General features: G+C 37.7%; 1 protein-coding gene across 4 annotated transcripts in view; it reads left to right on the top strand.

The window, feature by feature from the left end:
• KPNA1 (karyopherin subunit alpha 1) overlaps positions 1 to 16,314 on the top strand; it is a 92,936-nt gene extending 76,622 nt beyond the window's left edge. For all 4 annotated transcript variants that reach the window (XM_074033320.1, XM_005547987.5, XM_074033321.1 and 1 more), the window contains 4 exons: positions 3,057 to 3,182; positions 5,520 to 5,647; positions 12,217 to 12,395; positions 12,757 to 16,314. In XM_074033320.1, the coding sequence (XP_073889421.1) occupies positions 3,057 to 3,182; positions 5,520 to 5,647; positions 12,217 to 12,395; positions 12,757 to 12,944 (621 nt within the window). In that variant the 3' untranslated portion in view covers positions 12,945 to 16,314. The remainder of the gene's footprint in view (positions 1 to 3,056; positions 3,183 to 5,519; positions 5,648 to 12,216; positions 12,396 to 12,756) is intronic.
• The last annotated feature ends 1,704 nt before the right edge of the window (positions 16,315 to 18,018 follow it).

Genomic DNA, 18,018 nt, shown 5'->3' on the forward strand with positions numbered 1-18,018 from the left:
GCCTTCACTGCTACCCCTTGCTCTGACTGCCACCTCACACATATCCATATTCTCTACTCCTAATGTTTTCTTGTTCTTGAATTCTTGGTATTATCATTATTTTCTCTGAGAATGCTTGTTTGACCCTAAACTTTTAAGTTAGGTACTTACTCTTTTTTCTTCATCCATCAGAATACTAATCACATTGTATTGTAACTAATTACTAGATTTTAAGATTCTAGAGGTAGATTATGTCAGTGTTTATTTCTGTGCCTCTGTAAATCTAATAATTTCTGGCACAATATATAGGGACCTAAAGAATATTTATTGAATGGAACGAAGTTCTGAATCTATACGTCTAGTTCTGATCTATCTCACGTTTCAGTCCTATATCTGCAGTAGTCTCTTACATATTTCTGCTTGCTTTGCATATCTCACATACGTCTCGCAGTATGTCTTCTTTCCCCCACAAAGCAAGTTCCAAGTTTTTATTTTTCCTATTTCAAGTAATGATATAACTATTCTATTTACCTACACATGAAACTTGGCAGTCACATGTGGTGTCTTCTTCCCTTCTACTTTGTATAGCAAGTTGCCAGGTCTTCTTGATTCTTATTGTTACTAGATCCCCATCAAATTACGTTCTTTTGGTCCTTGTCACACACACAGGTTGTTGCTGTACCCACCCATCCTCCTACTCTCCTAAGCAGTTACTCATCTCAGTTTATTCCCCCTAATAACAACTGAATCTCTCCTGAAATAATGTTATTTACATTATCTTCTTTTAGAAACAATAAGCTGCTTTAGTGCCTGTAAGATAAAGAACCTTGAAAAGATTCAAAGGAATTTCTCCGTAAGATTTTAGTCTCATTCTTCTTTCTAGCCTATTATTTTTGGGGCATAGAACTCTTTCTTAATTAGCCTCATCATGGCCAGGTATGCTGGCTCATGCTTGTATTCCTAGCATTTTGAGAGGCTGAGGTGAGAGAATTGCCTGAGCCCAGGAGTTCCAAACCAGCCTGTGCAATATAGCAAGACCCCATCTCTAAAAACATTTTTTTTTAATTAGCTGAGCATGATGGCATGTAACTGGAGTCCTACCTACTCTACTCAGGAGACTGAGGTAGGAGGATTGCTTGCGCCCAGGAGTTTGAGGTTGCAATGAGCTATGATCATGCCACCACACTCCAGCCTTAGTGATAGAACCATACTGTTTCTTAAAATGAAAATAGCCGCAGTAGTCTGTTCTTATGATACTTTGTAATAGCTTGTCTCTGCATTTTTTCATTTCTTATGTGCAGTGTCAGTCCTCCTTTTTGCTAATGAAATCCTGTTGCCTATTTAATAGGCATAAAAGACTTGATTTTAATTTGCATTTCTTTCATTACTTATGAGATAATTTTCTATTAAAATTTTAGTTTCTCTTTTCAGTTTACACAAGGAAGATAGCAACCCTCTCATTTGTTGCAAATATTTTTCACATTGGATGGTGTACATTTTTAAAATCTTTTATGATTTTTGACAAGAAAACATTTGTTTCATGAAATTTTTGTTTTCTCCTATAATTTATTTTTATGCTCAGTCTTTTACCATCCCCAAATCAGCTATTTTCTAATATTCTGCTTTATGATTACTTTTAAAAATATTTACTCTTAAGTAGCTGCAAGTTTATTTTGGCAACTTAGGGTTTTTATTAGTCTGTTATTTCACTGCTATAAATACCTGGCCGAGTGCAGTGGCTCCCGCCTGTAATCCCAGCACTTTGGGAGGCCGAGGTAGGTGGATCACATGAGGTCAAGAGTTCAAGACCAGCCTTACCAACATGGAGAAACCCCGTCTCTACTGAAAATACAAAATTAGCTGGGCATGGTGGTGCGTGCCTGTAATTCCAGCTACTTAGGAGGCTGAGGCAGGACAATTACTTGAACCTAGGAGGCGGAGGTTGTGGTGAGCAGAGATGATGCCATTGCACTCCAGCCTGGCCAACAAGAGTGAAACTGTCTCAAAAAAAAGAAAAAGAAATACCTAAGATTGAGTAGTTTATAAAGAAAAGAGGTTTAATTGGCTCATGTTTCTGCAGGCCATACATAATGTGTATAGTAGCTTCTGCTTCTGGGGAGGTCTCAGGAAACCTAAAGTCATGGCGGAAGGTGAAGAGAAAGCAGGCATGTCTTACATGACCTGAGCAGGAGCAAGGAGTAGGGAAAGGTGCTCCATACTAGAACAGAACCATGGCTAACCATTCTTGGAGGCTCCACCCCATGATCTAGTCACCTCCCACTAGGCCCCACTCCAACCTTGGGGATTACAATTTGACATGTGATTTGGGTGGGGACACAGATCCAAACCATATCAGTGTTAAGAACTGATTTTGAAAAAATTGTTTTTAATCTATTTAGCTTTTTATTCCAGTTCTGTCAAAGCCACCAGTCATTGGGAGAAAGGGTTAATTTTTATTATAAACTTTATACATAGCTGCATTTGTTTTTAGAATAGATCTCTGTTCTCTTTGTTTAGTGATTAATTCTTAAACCTGCCATATACTATCTTAATCACACTTTTTTTATTTTTGTTTCTAGTAGAGTAAGTCTCCTTCTCCATGTGTATTTGTGTTACCTCCTTCACCTTTATAAACTGATAGCTGAGGTCATATCTTTTTTATCTTTGTATCCTATGAAGCACCTGATATACCTCATTAAGTACGTATTCGTTCATTGACTACCAAGTAGTGTGTTATCAGAGGACCTACAAATCTGAGACTCCTGACTTTTCTGGCCACTTGATATATTTATTTATCCATTCAGAAGACTTACGCTGTTGGGATGGGAAGGTGAATGAGTAATGCTATTGCAGTTACTAAGTACAATTTAGCCGTTGTGAATGTGTACAATGAAACTGGATTGATAATCTTAGAAACTAATTCTTATTAACAGTGAATACTTTTTTTTTTACCTGTATAAAGTTATTTATAAAATTTCAAGGGGAGATGTTATGTCTTTCATAAAATCTGTTCTTTAAGTTAAACATTTATATTTAGAACAATACAATAAGTAAAATTTTCAAACTTTTTCTTTTAGGTAATTCTGAATTGCTCAGCTCTGCAGAGTTTATTGCATTTGCTGAGTAGCCCAAAGGAATCTATCAAAAAGGAAGCATGTTGGACGATATCTAATATTACAGCTGGAAATAGGGCACAGATCCAGGTAACCTCATAGGACCTAACTTTTCTTTCAGTATTTTTATTGAAAAGTAAGGTTTTTTTCTCAGTCACCCTTTAAAACATATATTGTTTTCGGCTGGGTGTAGTGGCTCCTGCCTGTAATCCCAGCACTCTGGGAGGCTGAGGCCCGTGGATCACTTGAGGTCAGGAGTTCGAGACCATACTGGTCAACATGATGAAACCTTGTCTCTACTAAAAATACAAAAAATTAGCCAGTCGTGGTGGCAGGTGCCTGTAGTCCCAGCTACGTGGGAGGCTGGGGAAGGAGAATCACTTGAACCTGGGAGGTAGAGCTGGTAGTGAACCGAGATTGTGCCACTGCACTCCATCCTGGGTGACAGAGCAAGACTCCATCTCAATACAGAATAAAACAAAACGTATATTGTTTTCATAATTGCTTTGAAGACCACTAACTTTCAGTGTTGTTGTCTTACTTCATAGTCAGCTTTTTACTTTATCCTAGCTTATAGATGTTAAGTCTTTTGAAATTAAGCCTTCATTTTTCCTGTTGTCTTTCATATTTGATGTATCACCAAGATCCAAGAAATAGTGTCTTGTATTTTCAAAATGTTTTGATGGGCTTTATGCTGAACACAATTGGCTTTACTCTTTCCAAGTAAGATACTTATTTTTCCAGTGGATCCATGTAGTAGATTGCCTCAAATTTTCATGAATTTTTGGATACCCATTTTTCTTTAAATAGTTACTTGGTTTTTACTTTTTGTCTTTGTATTGGTGGGAGAGTAACTCAAGTGGACAACAAGCAGTGGGCCAAAGTGTTCAGCCTGGGCAGTGATCAAGGATGGGAACAATGGGTAGGAAAAGAGACAACACAGACATAGAAGGCCTTGGAGATGAATGGAAACAGAGAGGTCATCTAATCCAAATTTTTCATTTATCACAATAGTGTGTGTGTGTGTGTTTGTGTGTGTGCATTGAAGCACCCATTACATTGTATCCCAAAAATATATACAATTACTATTTGTCAATAAAAATAAAATTTGAATAAAAAGATGAAACAGCTCATGGAATTAAAATGGTTTGCTCAAGAGCAACTCTAGTAAAATGACAGGACCAGGATTAGGTGTCTTTCCATTCATCAACTTTGTCAAACTTTGTTGAAGTCCTTCACAGGTATAATAAGAGTTTTTGACCAGGAAAGCAGTTTGTCCCCAAAATGCTGAATTAGGAACTGAGATTAATAGCTATAACAATCTGTAACATTCACATGAAGTGATTTCATCTGTATTTGATTGCCTGTCACCACCAGGCTTTTTTATGCAGAACTTCTCAGTTTCTTAACGTAGGAAATGATATAAATCTATGTTAGGTACCAGGGAGAAACCGGGAGAAAGTAATTTTGGGAAGGCTACTTTAGTGTTAGTACATGAATGGGATTGAGTAAAAGTACTCCATCCAACTGTAAGGCTAATTTTTGGTAATCTGGGAGGTAGTGGCTTGGAATAGCATGGCAATGCCAAAGGAAAGGAAAAAGATGGGACTCAGGATTTTAAAAATTGAGAACATAAATTAATAGCCTTTGTGAACTAGAGAGGCTTAAAAGGAAACTTGATATAGCAGGCAGATGATGTGTTTGAGGTGACTGGCAGACCTAATGTAAACTGCTGGCTACCCTGGGCTGATGCTCCAGTGAGAAGTGAGGACTACAGAGTTTTCGCACGCACATGCAAGTTTACATGCTATGTGAGAATGGAATAGCAGAGGAGCAGAAAATTGAACTCTTAAAATTTGTTATTATGGACGGAACAAAAGAGGACAATAAAAGAGAAAAGAACTCAGAGAAAATAGGAGATTATAAGATCACAAACTCCAGGGAAGATGTTTTCAGTGATACCAAGTATAGCATAAAGGTTAGGGATAGGCCGGGCATGGTGGCTCACACCTATAATCCCTGCACTTTGGGAGGCCAAGGTGGGCGGATCACCTGAGGTCAGAAGTTCAAGGCCAGCCTGGCCAACATGGTGAAGACCCTTCTCTACTAAAAATACAATAATTTGCCGGGCTTGGTGTTGTGTGCCTGTAGTCCCAGCTACCCGGGAGGCTGAGGCAGGAGAATCACTTGAACCGAGGAGGTGGAAGCTGCAGTGAGTTGAGAACCACTGCACTCCAGCCTGGGCAACAGAGTGAGACTCTATCTCACACAAAAAAGGGGGGTAGATAATGATGTAACTCTTTCCCATTTATTTCTGACAGGAGAAGGTGTGTTAATAGTCAAACTAGCTTAGAAGTTATAATTAGTATCATGAATATTTTTATAAATCTTACAGGTTTTTCCATTTAAGTTTTTTTTTAATTTTAGACTGTGATAGATGCCAACATTTTCCCAGCCCTCATTAGTATTTTACAAACTGCTGAATTTCGGACAAGAAAAGAAGCAGCTTGGGCCATCACAAATGCAACTTCGGGAGGATCAGCTGAACAGATCAAGTAAGTACCAATCAGGCAGCATATTGTAAGTTAAAGAAAAATTATTGTGTCTTATCACTTTCTAACCTCCCACATATTACCTAGAGTCAAAGATTATCTGCATTTGAGGGGAAAGGTAAGTGAGAGATGATCTTATTAAGAATGTCTAGTTCCAGTCCTTAGGAAATTGTCCTTGGTGTCATAATTAGATGTATATTTAATTCTTTATATCTCTCCCATTTCTTTTTGCTGAAAAGTAATCCTGGGATATAAGAAGTAAGGCATAGTTGAGGCTTGAGGCAATAGAAATCCTTGCTTCAACCTGCTCTGGAGCTACTTGTTAGAAATATCTTGGGTAGTATAGGTTACTTGTAGAACCTAGAGCCCAAGTTTAATAACTTACTCTTGCCCTTATTAGTTTAGATGTCTTAATAGTAGAATTGGATCAGAATTGAAAGAGTGGTATGTCTGAGAATAAAGTGCCAAATTTCGTAGAGGCAGGTATCTTCTAAAGTACTATGGTATTCATTTGTTAAAGGGAGAGAACTGTAGCAGCTCAAGACTTAAATGGGTCCCTTGGTAGCAGCTTAGTGGTTGGTTGATTGATTGAGATGTAATCTCTCTCTGTCGCCCAGGCTGGAGTGCAGTGGCACAATCTCGGCTCACTGCAACCTCCACCTCCCGGGTTCAAGCGATTCTCCTGCCTCAGCCTCCCTAGTAGCTGGGATTACAGGTGTGCACCACCACACCCAGCTAATTTTTGTACTTTTAGTAGAGACAGAGTTTTGCCCTGTTGGCCAGACTTATCTTGAATTCCTGAGTTCAGGCAATCTACCCGTCTTGGCCTCCCAAAGTGCTGGGATTACAGGTGTGAGCCATCATGCCCAGTGAGCAGCTTATAAGCTTAATGAGTGGAAGAAAACATAAATATGGATGGGAATCAGTTCTTCAAAGGAGCATCATATAATTAAATGCAAAATTCAGGACATCTAGTATTTCAGACAGGGAAAAAAGTAATGATGAAGAGAAAAATGGAGCCTAGACCCAGCCTTTCTTAACTTTCTTTATGGGGAATCCAAAATTAGGGAAAGATGGTTTCAAATGAGTGTTAAAGCATTAACTCCTTACTCATATGTAATGTCAGACAAACATAGCTGCTACTTATATTGTTGCTTTGTGGACTGAATGTAGGCATTCATCAGATGCTAGTTTTGAGTATTCTGTTTGGAATTAAAAAATAAAATTAGTCGTAACAAAGTACAGAAATTGATCAGGTAGAGAAAATAAGAAATATGTACCTGAAATAATAAAATTACAAACAAATTAACACATGCAGTAGCTATTTTGGTAAAGTTCATCATGGGCAGGTTATTTCAGGGAGACATAGCGCATTTGTCTTGTAGGTTTTTTCCAACCTCCAAAATTCTGGTTCTAGGGTACCATGATTTTAATTATGCTGTCACCAGATGGCAAAAATAATGAAGTACTATAGTTATTTGAATAAGCTTTATGTTCAAATTCACATTTATAATTATTATCTCTATATTTTATAGTAAATATATTTTCTTAATCAAAATAAATCAGGCTGGGTGCAGTGGCTCATGCCTGTAATCCCACCACTTTGGGAGGCCAAGGCAGGTGGATCACCTGAGGTCAGGAGTTTGAGACCAGCCTGGCCAACATGGTGAAAACCCCGTCTCTACTAAAAGTACAAAAATCAGCCAGGTGTGGTGGCATGCGCCCGTAATCCCAGCTACTTGGGGGGCTGAGACTGGAGAATCTCTTGAATCTGGAAGGCAGAGGTTGCAGTGAGCTGAGATCATGCCACTGCACTCCAGCCTGGGCGACAGAGTGACGTTCCGCTTCAAAAAAAAAAAGAAGAAGAAATAAACCATAAACATATATATTTTATTAGGCCATCTTTCATGAGAAAGTATTCGGGAGTATTTTGCTCTGTTAGAGAAGCATAGAATTGCTACTGTCCCTTTGTAAAATTCAGCATAGCTGTTTATAATAAAATTATCACTCTCCTAGCAGTTTCTTCTTCCCCACAAGAAGAGTTATCTTGAAAGAATGTCACAAAAATATTACAGTCCAAATTACAAAAGCAAACTGACCTTATCACTTATAAAAGACATCTATCTGGCTTCTCCTTACTCTTGTTGCAGATACCAGATTTGGATGCAAGAAACAATTAGAATATTTTAGGAAATATCTTGGCCGGGCGTGGTGGCTCACGTCTGTAATTCCAGCACTTTGGGAGGACAAGGCACTTGAGGTCAGGAGTTAGAGACCTAGGCTAGGTCAGCCTAGCCAACATAGAGAAACCCTGTCTCTACAAAAATTAGCTGGGCGTGTTGGTGTTCTCCTGTAGTTCCAGGTACTTGGGAGGCTGAAATGAGAGGAGGCAGACGTTGGTTGCAGTGAGACAAGATTGTGCCACTGCATTCCACCCTGGGAGACAGAATGACTCTTGTCTCAAAAGAATGTTTTAGGAAATACCTAGAATTTTAGGGTGAATATAATCAAATGTTAATACATATATAACACATGTTCTTAATGAGAGATAAGGATTATTAACTGAAATTAGAGAAAGATTCGTCAAAGAAGTGAAACTTACCATTTGTATAGAGATTTGGCAATTTTGGAGGGGAGAATAGCATGAGGAAAAGTGAGAGAATGCAGTGTTTTTGGAGGTGGCAGGTCAGTCTTGCTATAGGTCATTCTTTCACAAGGATGATGAAGTAATTGATTGGTGAATACTGGGATGAAAGCCTCAGTCTTGGGTATTGGGAAGACTTGGCCTGTCTAACCTCATGAGTAACACACAGTAAGGCCTGTGTCTAGGTTCATTATTTTTCTGTATGGATGTTCAGTTGTTTTAGCACTGTTGAAAAGGTGGAATCCCTTGTCCACTAAATTGCCTTTGCTCTTCTGTTAAAGATCAGTTGACTGTTTTTGTGTGGGTGTGTTTCTGGGCCCTCTATTCTTTTTTTGTGTGTGCGTGCATGAATTTGCAGTTTATCTGAGAAACCAAACACACACACACACACACTCTGCTAGTACAGTATAGGAAGTCCTCACTTAATATCATTGATAGGTTCCAGGAAACTTTAAGAGAAACATTGTATATCAAAACCAATTTTACCATAGGCTAATTAATATAAATCAGTTGAGTTACTACATGATATTTCTGGTCAAGGAAACATCACCAACCTTCAAAATATAGACCCCCAAACCTTCTAATATTAAACATTGAAACAGATGTGAGCTATACATAAATGTAAGAAAGATTAATAAAAACAAGTATAATTATTACCCAACTTTTGGTGAATCCGTGAATGATGGTAGTAGTAGTGGTGGTGGGTTAAATCAAAGAATACATATTTACAAAACAAAAGTTGTTATGAGCATCTCCTACCATCCTACCACCACACAATTTAAGAAGCAATAATAACATACAAAAGGATTCCCAGCACTAAAGAATTTAATGAGTGAAGTAAAAATACAGTTGAGACCTTCAGCAGTGTATTAGATCACGCAGAAGAAAGAATTATTAAACTTAAAGATAGGTCTTTTGAAATAACCCAGTCAGATATACAAGAAAGAAAGAGAGAGAGAGAGAGAAAGAGAAAGAGAGGGAGGGAGGGAGGAAGGAAGGAAAAGAAACAAAAGAAAAGAGAGGAAGGAAGGAGGGAGGGAGGTAGGGAAGAGAAAAGAGAAGAAAAGAAAGCCTAAATGGCATCTAGGATACCATCAGGGGAACAAACATTCAAGTATTGTGAATGTCTGGGCCCTCTTATTTTGTTCCATTGGTTTTTTTGTTTGTCCTTTCACCAATACCACACTGTCTTGATTAGATTATAGTAAGTTGATAATGTCGTTCCTCCAACTTTGTTCTTCAGTATTGTATTGACTATTCTGGGCCTTTTGCCTTCCCATATAAACTTTAGAATCAGTTTGTGGTTATCTATTGTTGGGATTTTTGTCTGGGAGTATCACATTGAATCCGTAGATCAAGTTGGGAAGAATTGCCATCTTAACAATATTGAGTTGTCTTGTCCATGAGCATGGAATATTTCTCCATTTTTTTTTTTTTAGATCATCAATTTTGTAGTTTTCCTCATATATACCCTGTTGTACATATTTTATTAGATTTACACTTTATTGATGCTGATGTAAATGAGATATTGTCTTTTTTTTTTTTTTTTTGGAGACAGAGTTTCGCTCTTTCTCCCAGGCTGGAGTTCAGTGGCACGATCTTGACTCACTGCAACCTCCACCTTCCAGTTTGAAGCGATTCTCCTGCCTCAGCCTACTGAGTAGCTGGGATTACAGACGCCCACCACCATGCCCAGCTAATTTTTTTTTTTTTTGTATTTTTAGTAGAGACAGGGATTCCCCATGTTGGCCAGGCTGGTTTTGAACTCCTGACCTTGAGATCCGCCTGCCTTGGCTTCCCAAAGTACTGGGGTTGAGATACTGTCTTTTTAATTTCAAATTCCAATTGTTAATTACTGGAATATAGGATGGTAATTGAATTGTTACTAACCTTGTATCGTACAACCTTCTAAATAAATTCTTTGGGGCCTTCTACATAATGATGTCATCTGAAAAGAAAGACAGTCTTAATTTCTTCCTTCCTAATCTGTATACTTTTTATTCCCTTTTCTTACTGCATTATGTGGGACTTCCAGTGCACTGTTGAATAGGAGTGGTAGAGAGTACATCCTTGCTTTATTACCAGTCTTTCTCATCATTAAGTATAATGTTAACTGTATGTTCTTTGTTGAGATTCTATCAAAGAATCTCTTAAGGAAGTTCTGTCTCTTTGTTTGCTGGGTTGTTTGCTTGTTTGTTTATTTATTGAGACTGAATTTTGCTTTTGTCGCCCAGGCTGGAGTGCAGTGGTACGATCTCAGCTCACTGCATCCTCTGCCTCCTGGGTTCAAGCGATTCTGCCTCAGCCTCCCAAGTAGCTGGGAATACAGGTGCCCGCCACCATGTCTGGCTGATTTTTGTGTTTTTAGTAGAGATGGGGTTTCATCATGTGGACTAGACTAGTCTTGAACTCCTGACCTCAGGTGATCCACCTGCGTCTGCCTCCCGAAGAGTTGGGATTACAGGCGTGAGCCACCACGCCTGGCCTGTTTGCTGCGTTTTTATCATGAATGGGCATTGGATTTTGTTAAATGCTTTTTTGCATCTGTTGAAGTGATCATAAGTTGATTACATTGATTCATTTTTTTAAAATGACAGATCAGCCTGGCATATTTGGAATAAATCCACTTGGTATATAATTCTTCATACACATTCTTGGATTTGATTTGATAATGTTTTGTTGAGGATTTTTGCATTCATGTTCATGAGACATATTAGTCTGTAATTTTCCTTTCTTATAATGTCTTTATTTAATTTTGGTATTGGGGAAGTGCTGGCCTCATAGATTGAGTTAGGAAGTATCCCCACTGTTTGTTTTCTGGAAGAGATGGTAGAATACTAGTATCGTTTCGTCTTTAAATGTTTGCCAGAATTCACCAGTGAAACTCTCATCCTGGTGTTTTCTATTCTGGGAAGTTATTAATTAATGATTCGATTTATTTAATACATGTAAGCCTGTTCACATCATTCATTTCTCCATGATTGAGTTTTGGTGGTTTGTGTCTTTCAAGAAATTGTTCATTTTATTATGTGAATGATCAAATGTGTCAGCATAGAGTTGTTTGTAGTATTCCTTTATTATCCTTTTACTATCCATGAGATCAAGTGATGATTCTTTTTCATGATATTAGTAATTTTGTCTTTTCTCCTTTTTTTCTTGTTTGGCTAGAGATTTATTTTTATATATTTTTGAATTCTTCCTCCCCCACACAAAAAAGCAGCATGCGAGAGAGAAATAGATTAGCACTAGCAGTAAGTTTCATAATGACCTTACCCATCCACAGAATGCAACTGGATTCATTATCCCTGCCTCTCTGTACTCAACTTGAGAAACCAGAATGATAAAAAATGACATGACTATTTACTGTGAATGTAATCATGTCTCTGCAGTTCAAGTATGATTAATCTTGATTACATATGATTATACATTCTGCTTGAATTAAAGGAAAAATACCAGCTCTAGAGTCCTCTGACGTTTGTTTATTCTTCCCACAACTTACTTTACTAAAATTCGAGTCATGTTTGAAAGATTTGGCCTATCAGGCTTGTGCTGGCTTTTAGCACCAAGAGTGTCATGTTTTGAGAGGTGTGGCTTTCTATGGAAACAAAGATGAAATTACTCAAAATTATACTATTTTGATGAGTTACTCATTTCAAAGTTTTAATAGGTGAGTGTTCCTGTTTTTGGAATGCATAAATTGTGAAGGGAAAAGAATGGAGAAAGGTGCCAGAGAACTGGTTTGGGATAATTTATTTAGAGGGTGTTTTGTTTTTGTGAAAAGGTATAGCTTGTATGGTTGAAAGAGTGCCTTTTTTTTTTTTTTTTTTTTTTAAGTCTTTGCAGTAAGGTTGAGGATGACTTGTTCACTAATTTCATAAGTTTAACAAAATTTAAAGTTTTGTTTGACTACATTATTCTTTGTGTTTAGGTACCTAGTAGAACTAGGTTGTATCAAGCCGCTCTGTGATCTCCTCACGGTCATGGACTCTAAGATTGTACAGGTTGCCCTAAATGGCTTGGAAAATATCCTGAGGCTTGGAGAACAGGAAGCCAAAAGGAATGGCACTGGCATTAACCCTTACTGTGCTTTGATTGAAGAAGCTTATGGTAAGATGCTTTGGTTGAAGAAGTTTATGGCGAAAAATTAATTGGGTCATAGATAGAGTTCAATAAAAACAATACTGCTGCTAGGCACTGGATGAAAAGAGGACTGTTAGGGAAATTGCTGCTTCTGCAGACTGGATGTTGCTTGCATATGTATTTAAGATGTCAGTTTATAATATTAGCTTTCAGATGTAATCCCAGCAGTCATTTCTGTGCTATTATAAAATACCTATGAGATACAAATAATCTTTCTTTACATCAAGAACAGAGATATATGACAAAATATAGTTTGGGAATATATAGTTATGGAATTTCCAATATTTATTGAAGTTTTCAATAGATTTTCCTTTATTCTCCATTTCAGGTCTGGATAAAATTGAGTTCTTACAGAGTCATGAAAACCAGGAGATCTACCAAAAGGCCTTTGATCTTATTGAGCATTACTTCGGGACCGAAGATGAAGACAGCAGCATTGCACCCCAGGTTGACCTTAACCAGCAGCAGTACATCTTCCAACAGTGTGAGGCTCCTATGGAAGGTTTCCAGCTTTGAAGCAATACTCTGCTTTCACGTTCCTGTGTCAGACCAGGCTACCCAGTCGAGTCCTCTTGTGGAGCCCACAGTCCTCATGGAGCTAACTTCTCAAATGTTTTCCATAATACTGTTTGCGCTCATTTGCTTGCCTTGCGCACCTGCTCTCTTACACACATCTGGAAAACCTCCGGCTCTCTGTGGTGGAATACCCTTCTAATAAAAGGGTAACCAGAACGGCCCACTCTCTTATGGAAAAATCCCTAGGCTTTGGAGATCCGCACTTACATTAGAGTTATGGGAATATACACGTATTAATGTGGCTCCCTTTTTCTTGTGGGGGAATAAAAGAGGAGGACTCCTCATTCCCTTTAACATGGGGGAAAAAACTGACATTAAAAGATGAGACTAAATCTTTATCTTGAATTTTACACAACTACTTACGACAAGGGAGAAGTTTAGACCTGTTGTGTATACTTCAGAGTACTTTTCATGAGTTCTTCCACAGTGAACCCTTGGATTACCTGGTGGCTTTTTCTAGCCAGATTTGCATTAATCCTTACTGAGATTGGATGGTTTTCTTTCCTCTATTGGCGCCATTCTTCAGATATTAAAGTTAAACCATCCACTCCCTCACCTTCAGCCTTCAGTGAATGTGCTTTCTAGTTGTCAGGAATGCTGAAGAATTAACACTTTGACTCTTAAATATGATACTGGTTTGCAGATTCCCTTAGAGCAGAAAGGAGAGGGGCACATATTAATTTGTATTGCTTTTGCTTCTCTTTGGTCTTTTGTGTCTTAGGATTTGGAAGTGGTTCATTTCTATTGCTGGTATGAGGATTTCGAATACTTAGTAATCAAAACCATATCCTATAATTTAATTAAAAAAACTAAGGAAGAAAAAACCCTCCAATTTTCCCAAATGCAATCAGTGTAACTAGAGGCTGTGTTTCTGCATTAAAACAAATGTTTCAGGCTTTGTGGTCCTGATCAAGGTCCTCATTAAAAAATTGCAGTTCACCCTAGGTGCTTTTCCCCTCTGTGACTGGCAGATAACACATACTTTTGAAAGTAACTTTGGGATTTTTTTCTTAGGTGCAGCTCGATTCTAATGTTTTCATGCTGCACACGATTCCTCTAATGTAGTGTCCTTATCTGAAAAAAAAAACCATCTTCTCGACATGACCTGCTTAACCCAAATAAGAACAGTGATCTTATAACCTCATTGTTCCCTAATCATTTTATTTCATCTCCTGCTAGTACTGTGCCGCTTCCCCTTCCCCCCCAGAAAAATAAAAACAGTATCTGCCTTCTGGCTCATTTAATGATGACTGCAATCTGTACCTGCAAATGGCGCTTCCAGTACTGTGTTCAGTGATCCACATTTGTGCTTGGACTGGAATGAAAAAAATACGCTTAATTGCCAAGAGAACTGCAAATGAGTTCAATACGACTTCTCGGTGCTAGTTGGCCATCTTGACTCAATGTTGGGATACACTACCAGAGAAGATTTTTTTGTTGATGCGCTGTTCAAGTGAATTCTGAAGGAAAAGGTTGCTCACCTCTGTTTCAGAGCATACCCTTTTAAACCTTTTTAGACTTGTCCTCTTCTAGAATTCATTATAACCCCAAAGTGTAAAAACTATTTGGAAGTTGCCCCTGACAAGCTATTATACATCTCTGGTAAATCCTGCTGAATGTAAGGGATATTCAGAGCTTTCATACCTCATCATGTTATTTAAGCAGCCAACTTATGTGACCTGATTTAAACTTTTAAAAAATCCACTTCAAACTAGAAAGAGTCAAAGACAAAGGACATTTATCAGCCAAGAGTGTGACGCATTCTTCGCATCTAGTCTGTAGTAGTGTCTGTGCTCTGGGATGGATACCGTCTGATGTCTGTTTGTTATTGATGGAGCAGCCACTGCAAAACTAGACAACTCCCATCTATAACTGTTACTTTTTCTAGTGCTGCTTTGTGCTGAGAGAACATTTTAGTTTACTGCACTTGACCTGTAAAAGACTTTGGTTCTTTGTAATTTTAGGGATAAATTAGGTGGTTAATTTAAAGAAGAAATTTCAATGTTGCCTTTACATCACATTAAAATATAACTTCTTTCAGAAGGATAATAGAAGCACTGATTCATAGTAAAAATCTTGTTTTTAGCTTTGACTTTTTTGTGGCTGTTTTTTTAAATTGTAAATTACTAGTAACATGTCATTTCTATAGGATGTTTTAAATTATGTACTTTCCATTGGATAGTTAAAATAATTTCATTTTATACGCCAATTTGAGTGGGAAAAATACAAAGCACACAGTTGTCTCCCCACATTAGGAAGAGTAGTGTGCATTCGGAATTTTTGCTAGCAGTTGCGAGATGTTTCAGTGAATGAATTAAAACAAAGTCTATTTAACTGACGTGATCTATTTTGTGTCTAAAACAGAGGAATTTATCTTGTCCTAGAAGTTCATAAACTATAAGATCTAAGTTTTTTTTTTAAACAATAAAATGATTTTTTCTTAAAGTATCAAAGTTGGAATTGGCTAAAAGTTAAATAGCATAACTCAGATGTGTTGGAACTTGTTGGTACTGAAGCAGCCTTTTTGGTAATAGGAATGACATTGCAAGGGGTAACTGTAAATCCTGTTTTCAGTTCTTTGCCTGTCAGATTCTGTTAACTTAAATTCACTGAATACGCTACCACTAAGGCGTTGCTCATTACAAAAGCATGTTAATTTCAATACAGGAAAACTCTTTTGTAGTTTTATATATGGAATGGGGAAAGTGGCTTTGTTTTACCTTGCCTTTTTATTCCCGCCCATCCTCCAAACTTCCAATCTATATTACTTGTAATGAGAACTTCAGTGGGGGAAAAAAGCATTAAGAGAATTTTGATGTAAAGGCATCTGGTATCTGATGGACCAGCAGGTAGATGTGGTTGGATTGAGAAATTCTGGGTAAGGTAGATGATAGAAGAAAGAGATTTTAGGGGACAGAGTTCTCTGTGGAACACTTTGTTTCATGTTCCTGTAATTGTTCAAGACCCTTTTAAACGCTTATCTTTGTTAGTTCTGCTTTTGAAAACTCTATTGCCCTAGGATTGTTTCTTCCATATGCCAGATGAAGGTTATTGGCTCTGAGTCATTTTCGGCATTATCGTCACAGATAAAAAGATTGGCAATTATCTCATAAAAAATCTGAATTATTCCAGATTGCTGCCGAATTTTGCCTAAGAAACAATATGTAAGTATATTTTATAAACCAGACTTTGTCAACCAAATCTTCTATTGTACGTCTACCCACAGGCAACTTTGAATTTACTTCTCTAGTTCTAAATAAACATTTCAGCGATTTAATCCCCTAGCTTGGGGATGCGTTATGAAAAGGTTTTCCTGGAGTCAAGGGGTTTTTCTTTCTTGCTAGTTTTGTGAAAACTTTTGTATCAATAGGCAAATCATTATAACTTTTTAGGGGTTGATGGTTTTTAAGTATATTGGAAATTGTGGTGTCTAAGGATGATGTTCAGTGAAGAAAAGGGATTCACTTTAAGAAACCGGCATTGTTTGCTTTCACCTTCCATACTGTATGCTAAGTCCTACATTCCAAAATGGTGGCATTTGCAGACAGGTATGCCTATATACATGGAAGTCTCAAATCTGAATTTTTATCCATCTCAATATGACCATTTCTCTGTGTTGTGAGGTGAACAGATTAAATATATATCTGCCAGGATGGGAAATATTTTGGTCTACCTTTTCCTGTCATCAGAAGTTAAAGTAATTTAAAAAAATTATCAAAGGTCAAATGTGACTCCTACAGTAAGTTGGCTGTCATCAAGAATATTCCATAAAATGTTTTATCTATCGTACAAAATTACTGGGTTTATGGCCAGACGTGGTGGCTCATGCCTGTAATCCCAGCACTTTGGGATTACAGGTTATATACAGGTTATAACAACGGATACCAGGACATCAGAACATGTGATAAAGCAAATATTTATATGCTAATTTAAAATATCAAATTGCTACTGGACATAAAATACATCTGGAACTTGGGGTAAGAAGAAAGAAAAGTAGTGTTCCATTCTGTTTTCAACTAAGGGTAAACAAAGTCCTAGAGTGTTTTCCCTATAGGTCAAATTAAGGTAACTTGTCTTTATTTGATCATCTGTTGTACACCAGATACATGGCTAAGGGCCTTCCTTTTTTCTCATGTAATCTTCCAGATGTTCTTTGATAATTATCACTATATTATAGATGACAAAGTGAAGACTTACGAGAAATTACTTTGCCCCAAGTTTACAACACTTAGATGGCTGTCCAAGGGAGGGGAAGAGCCCTGCAAATTCTGTGTCTTGAAGAAAGCAGTGGCCACGCAATAGTTCCGTGCCCAGCAACTCCCAGAACTAGACTTGGCAGCCACAGCTGGGCCAGCCTTTTTTGTTGGACCATTCTTCCTGACTCTTCCTCACCATCAGCACCCTTAAAATGACAAAATCAGACTTAAGTTGGTTTTAGGTTACACAGACTGGAGTTTAGGCCCTCTCAAGCCAAACATCTTTCCTCTTGTGTGGTGCTAAAATTCTGTATGACCAGACAAGTATAGTAACAGGTTTTTTTTGTTTTTGTTTTTGTGCAAATGATTTCGAGTTTAGTAACATAATGGCTAAACAGACGGATCCATTCAAACACACAAATGTGGAAGGTACTGACACAGAAGGAAAGGCTTTGAAGAATTACTGCCTCAGGAAGCAGTGCCATGGATGTGAATTTAATACAGTCTACTTCTTCCTAAAGGAATATCCCAAGGAATGTCAAAAATTAAAATCACCTTTTAATGTACTGGTTGTTGAGTATTTCAGCTTTACCTCAAGTCATTCTGACCACTCTACATCCTGCTTCAAAGTGTTCTGACACTTAGATTTGGAATGGCTCTAATGATTCTTTGTACTTGAATGTGGTCTGTCAGGCCATGGGTGAGTGCCTTGCACATAGTAGACATTCAATAAATACTAAATGAAGGAATTGCATGCATCTTTGTGATGTTAGTAAAGGGTGCTTGACTACAAAAGAAAATTCAAAGGAATTCCTTTA

This window comes from Macaca fascicularis, chromosome 2, assembly GCF_037993035.2.
Source record: "Macaca fascicularis isolate 582-1 chromosome 2, T2T-MFA8v1.1".
NCBI classification, from domain to species: domain Eukaryota; kingdom Metazoa; phylum Chordata; class Mammalia; order Primates; family Cercopithecidae; genus Macaca; species Macaca fascicularis.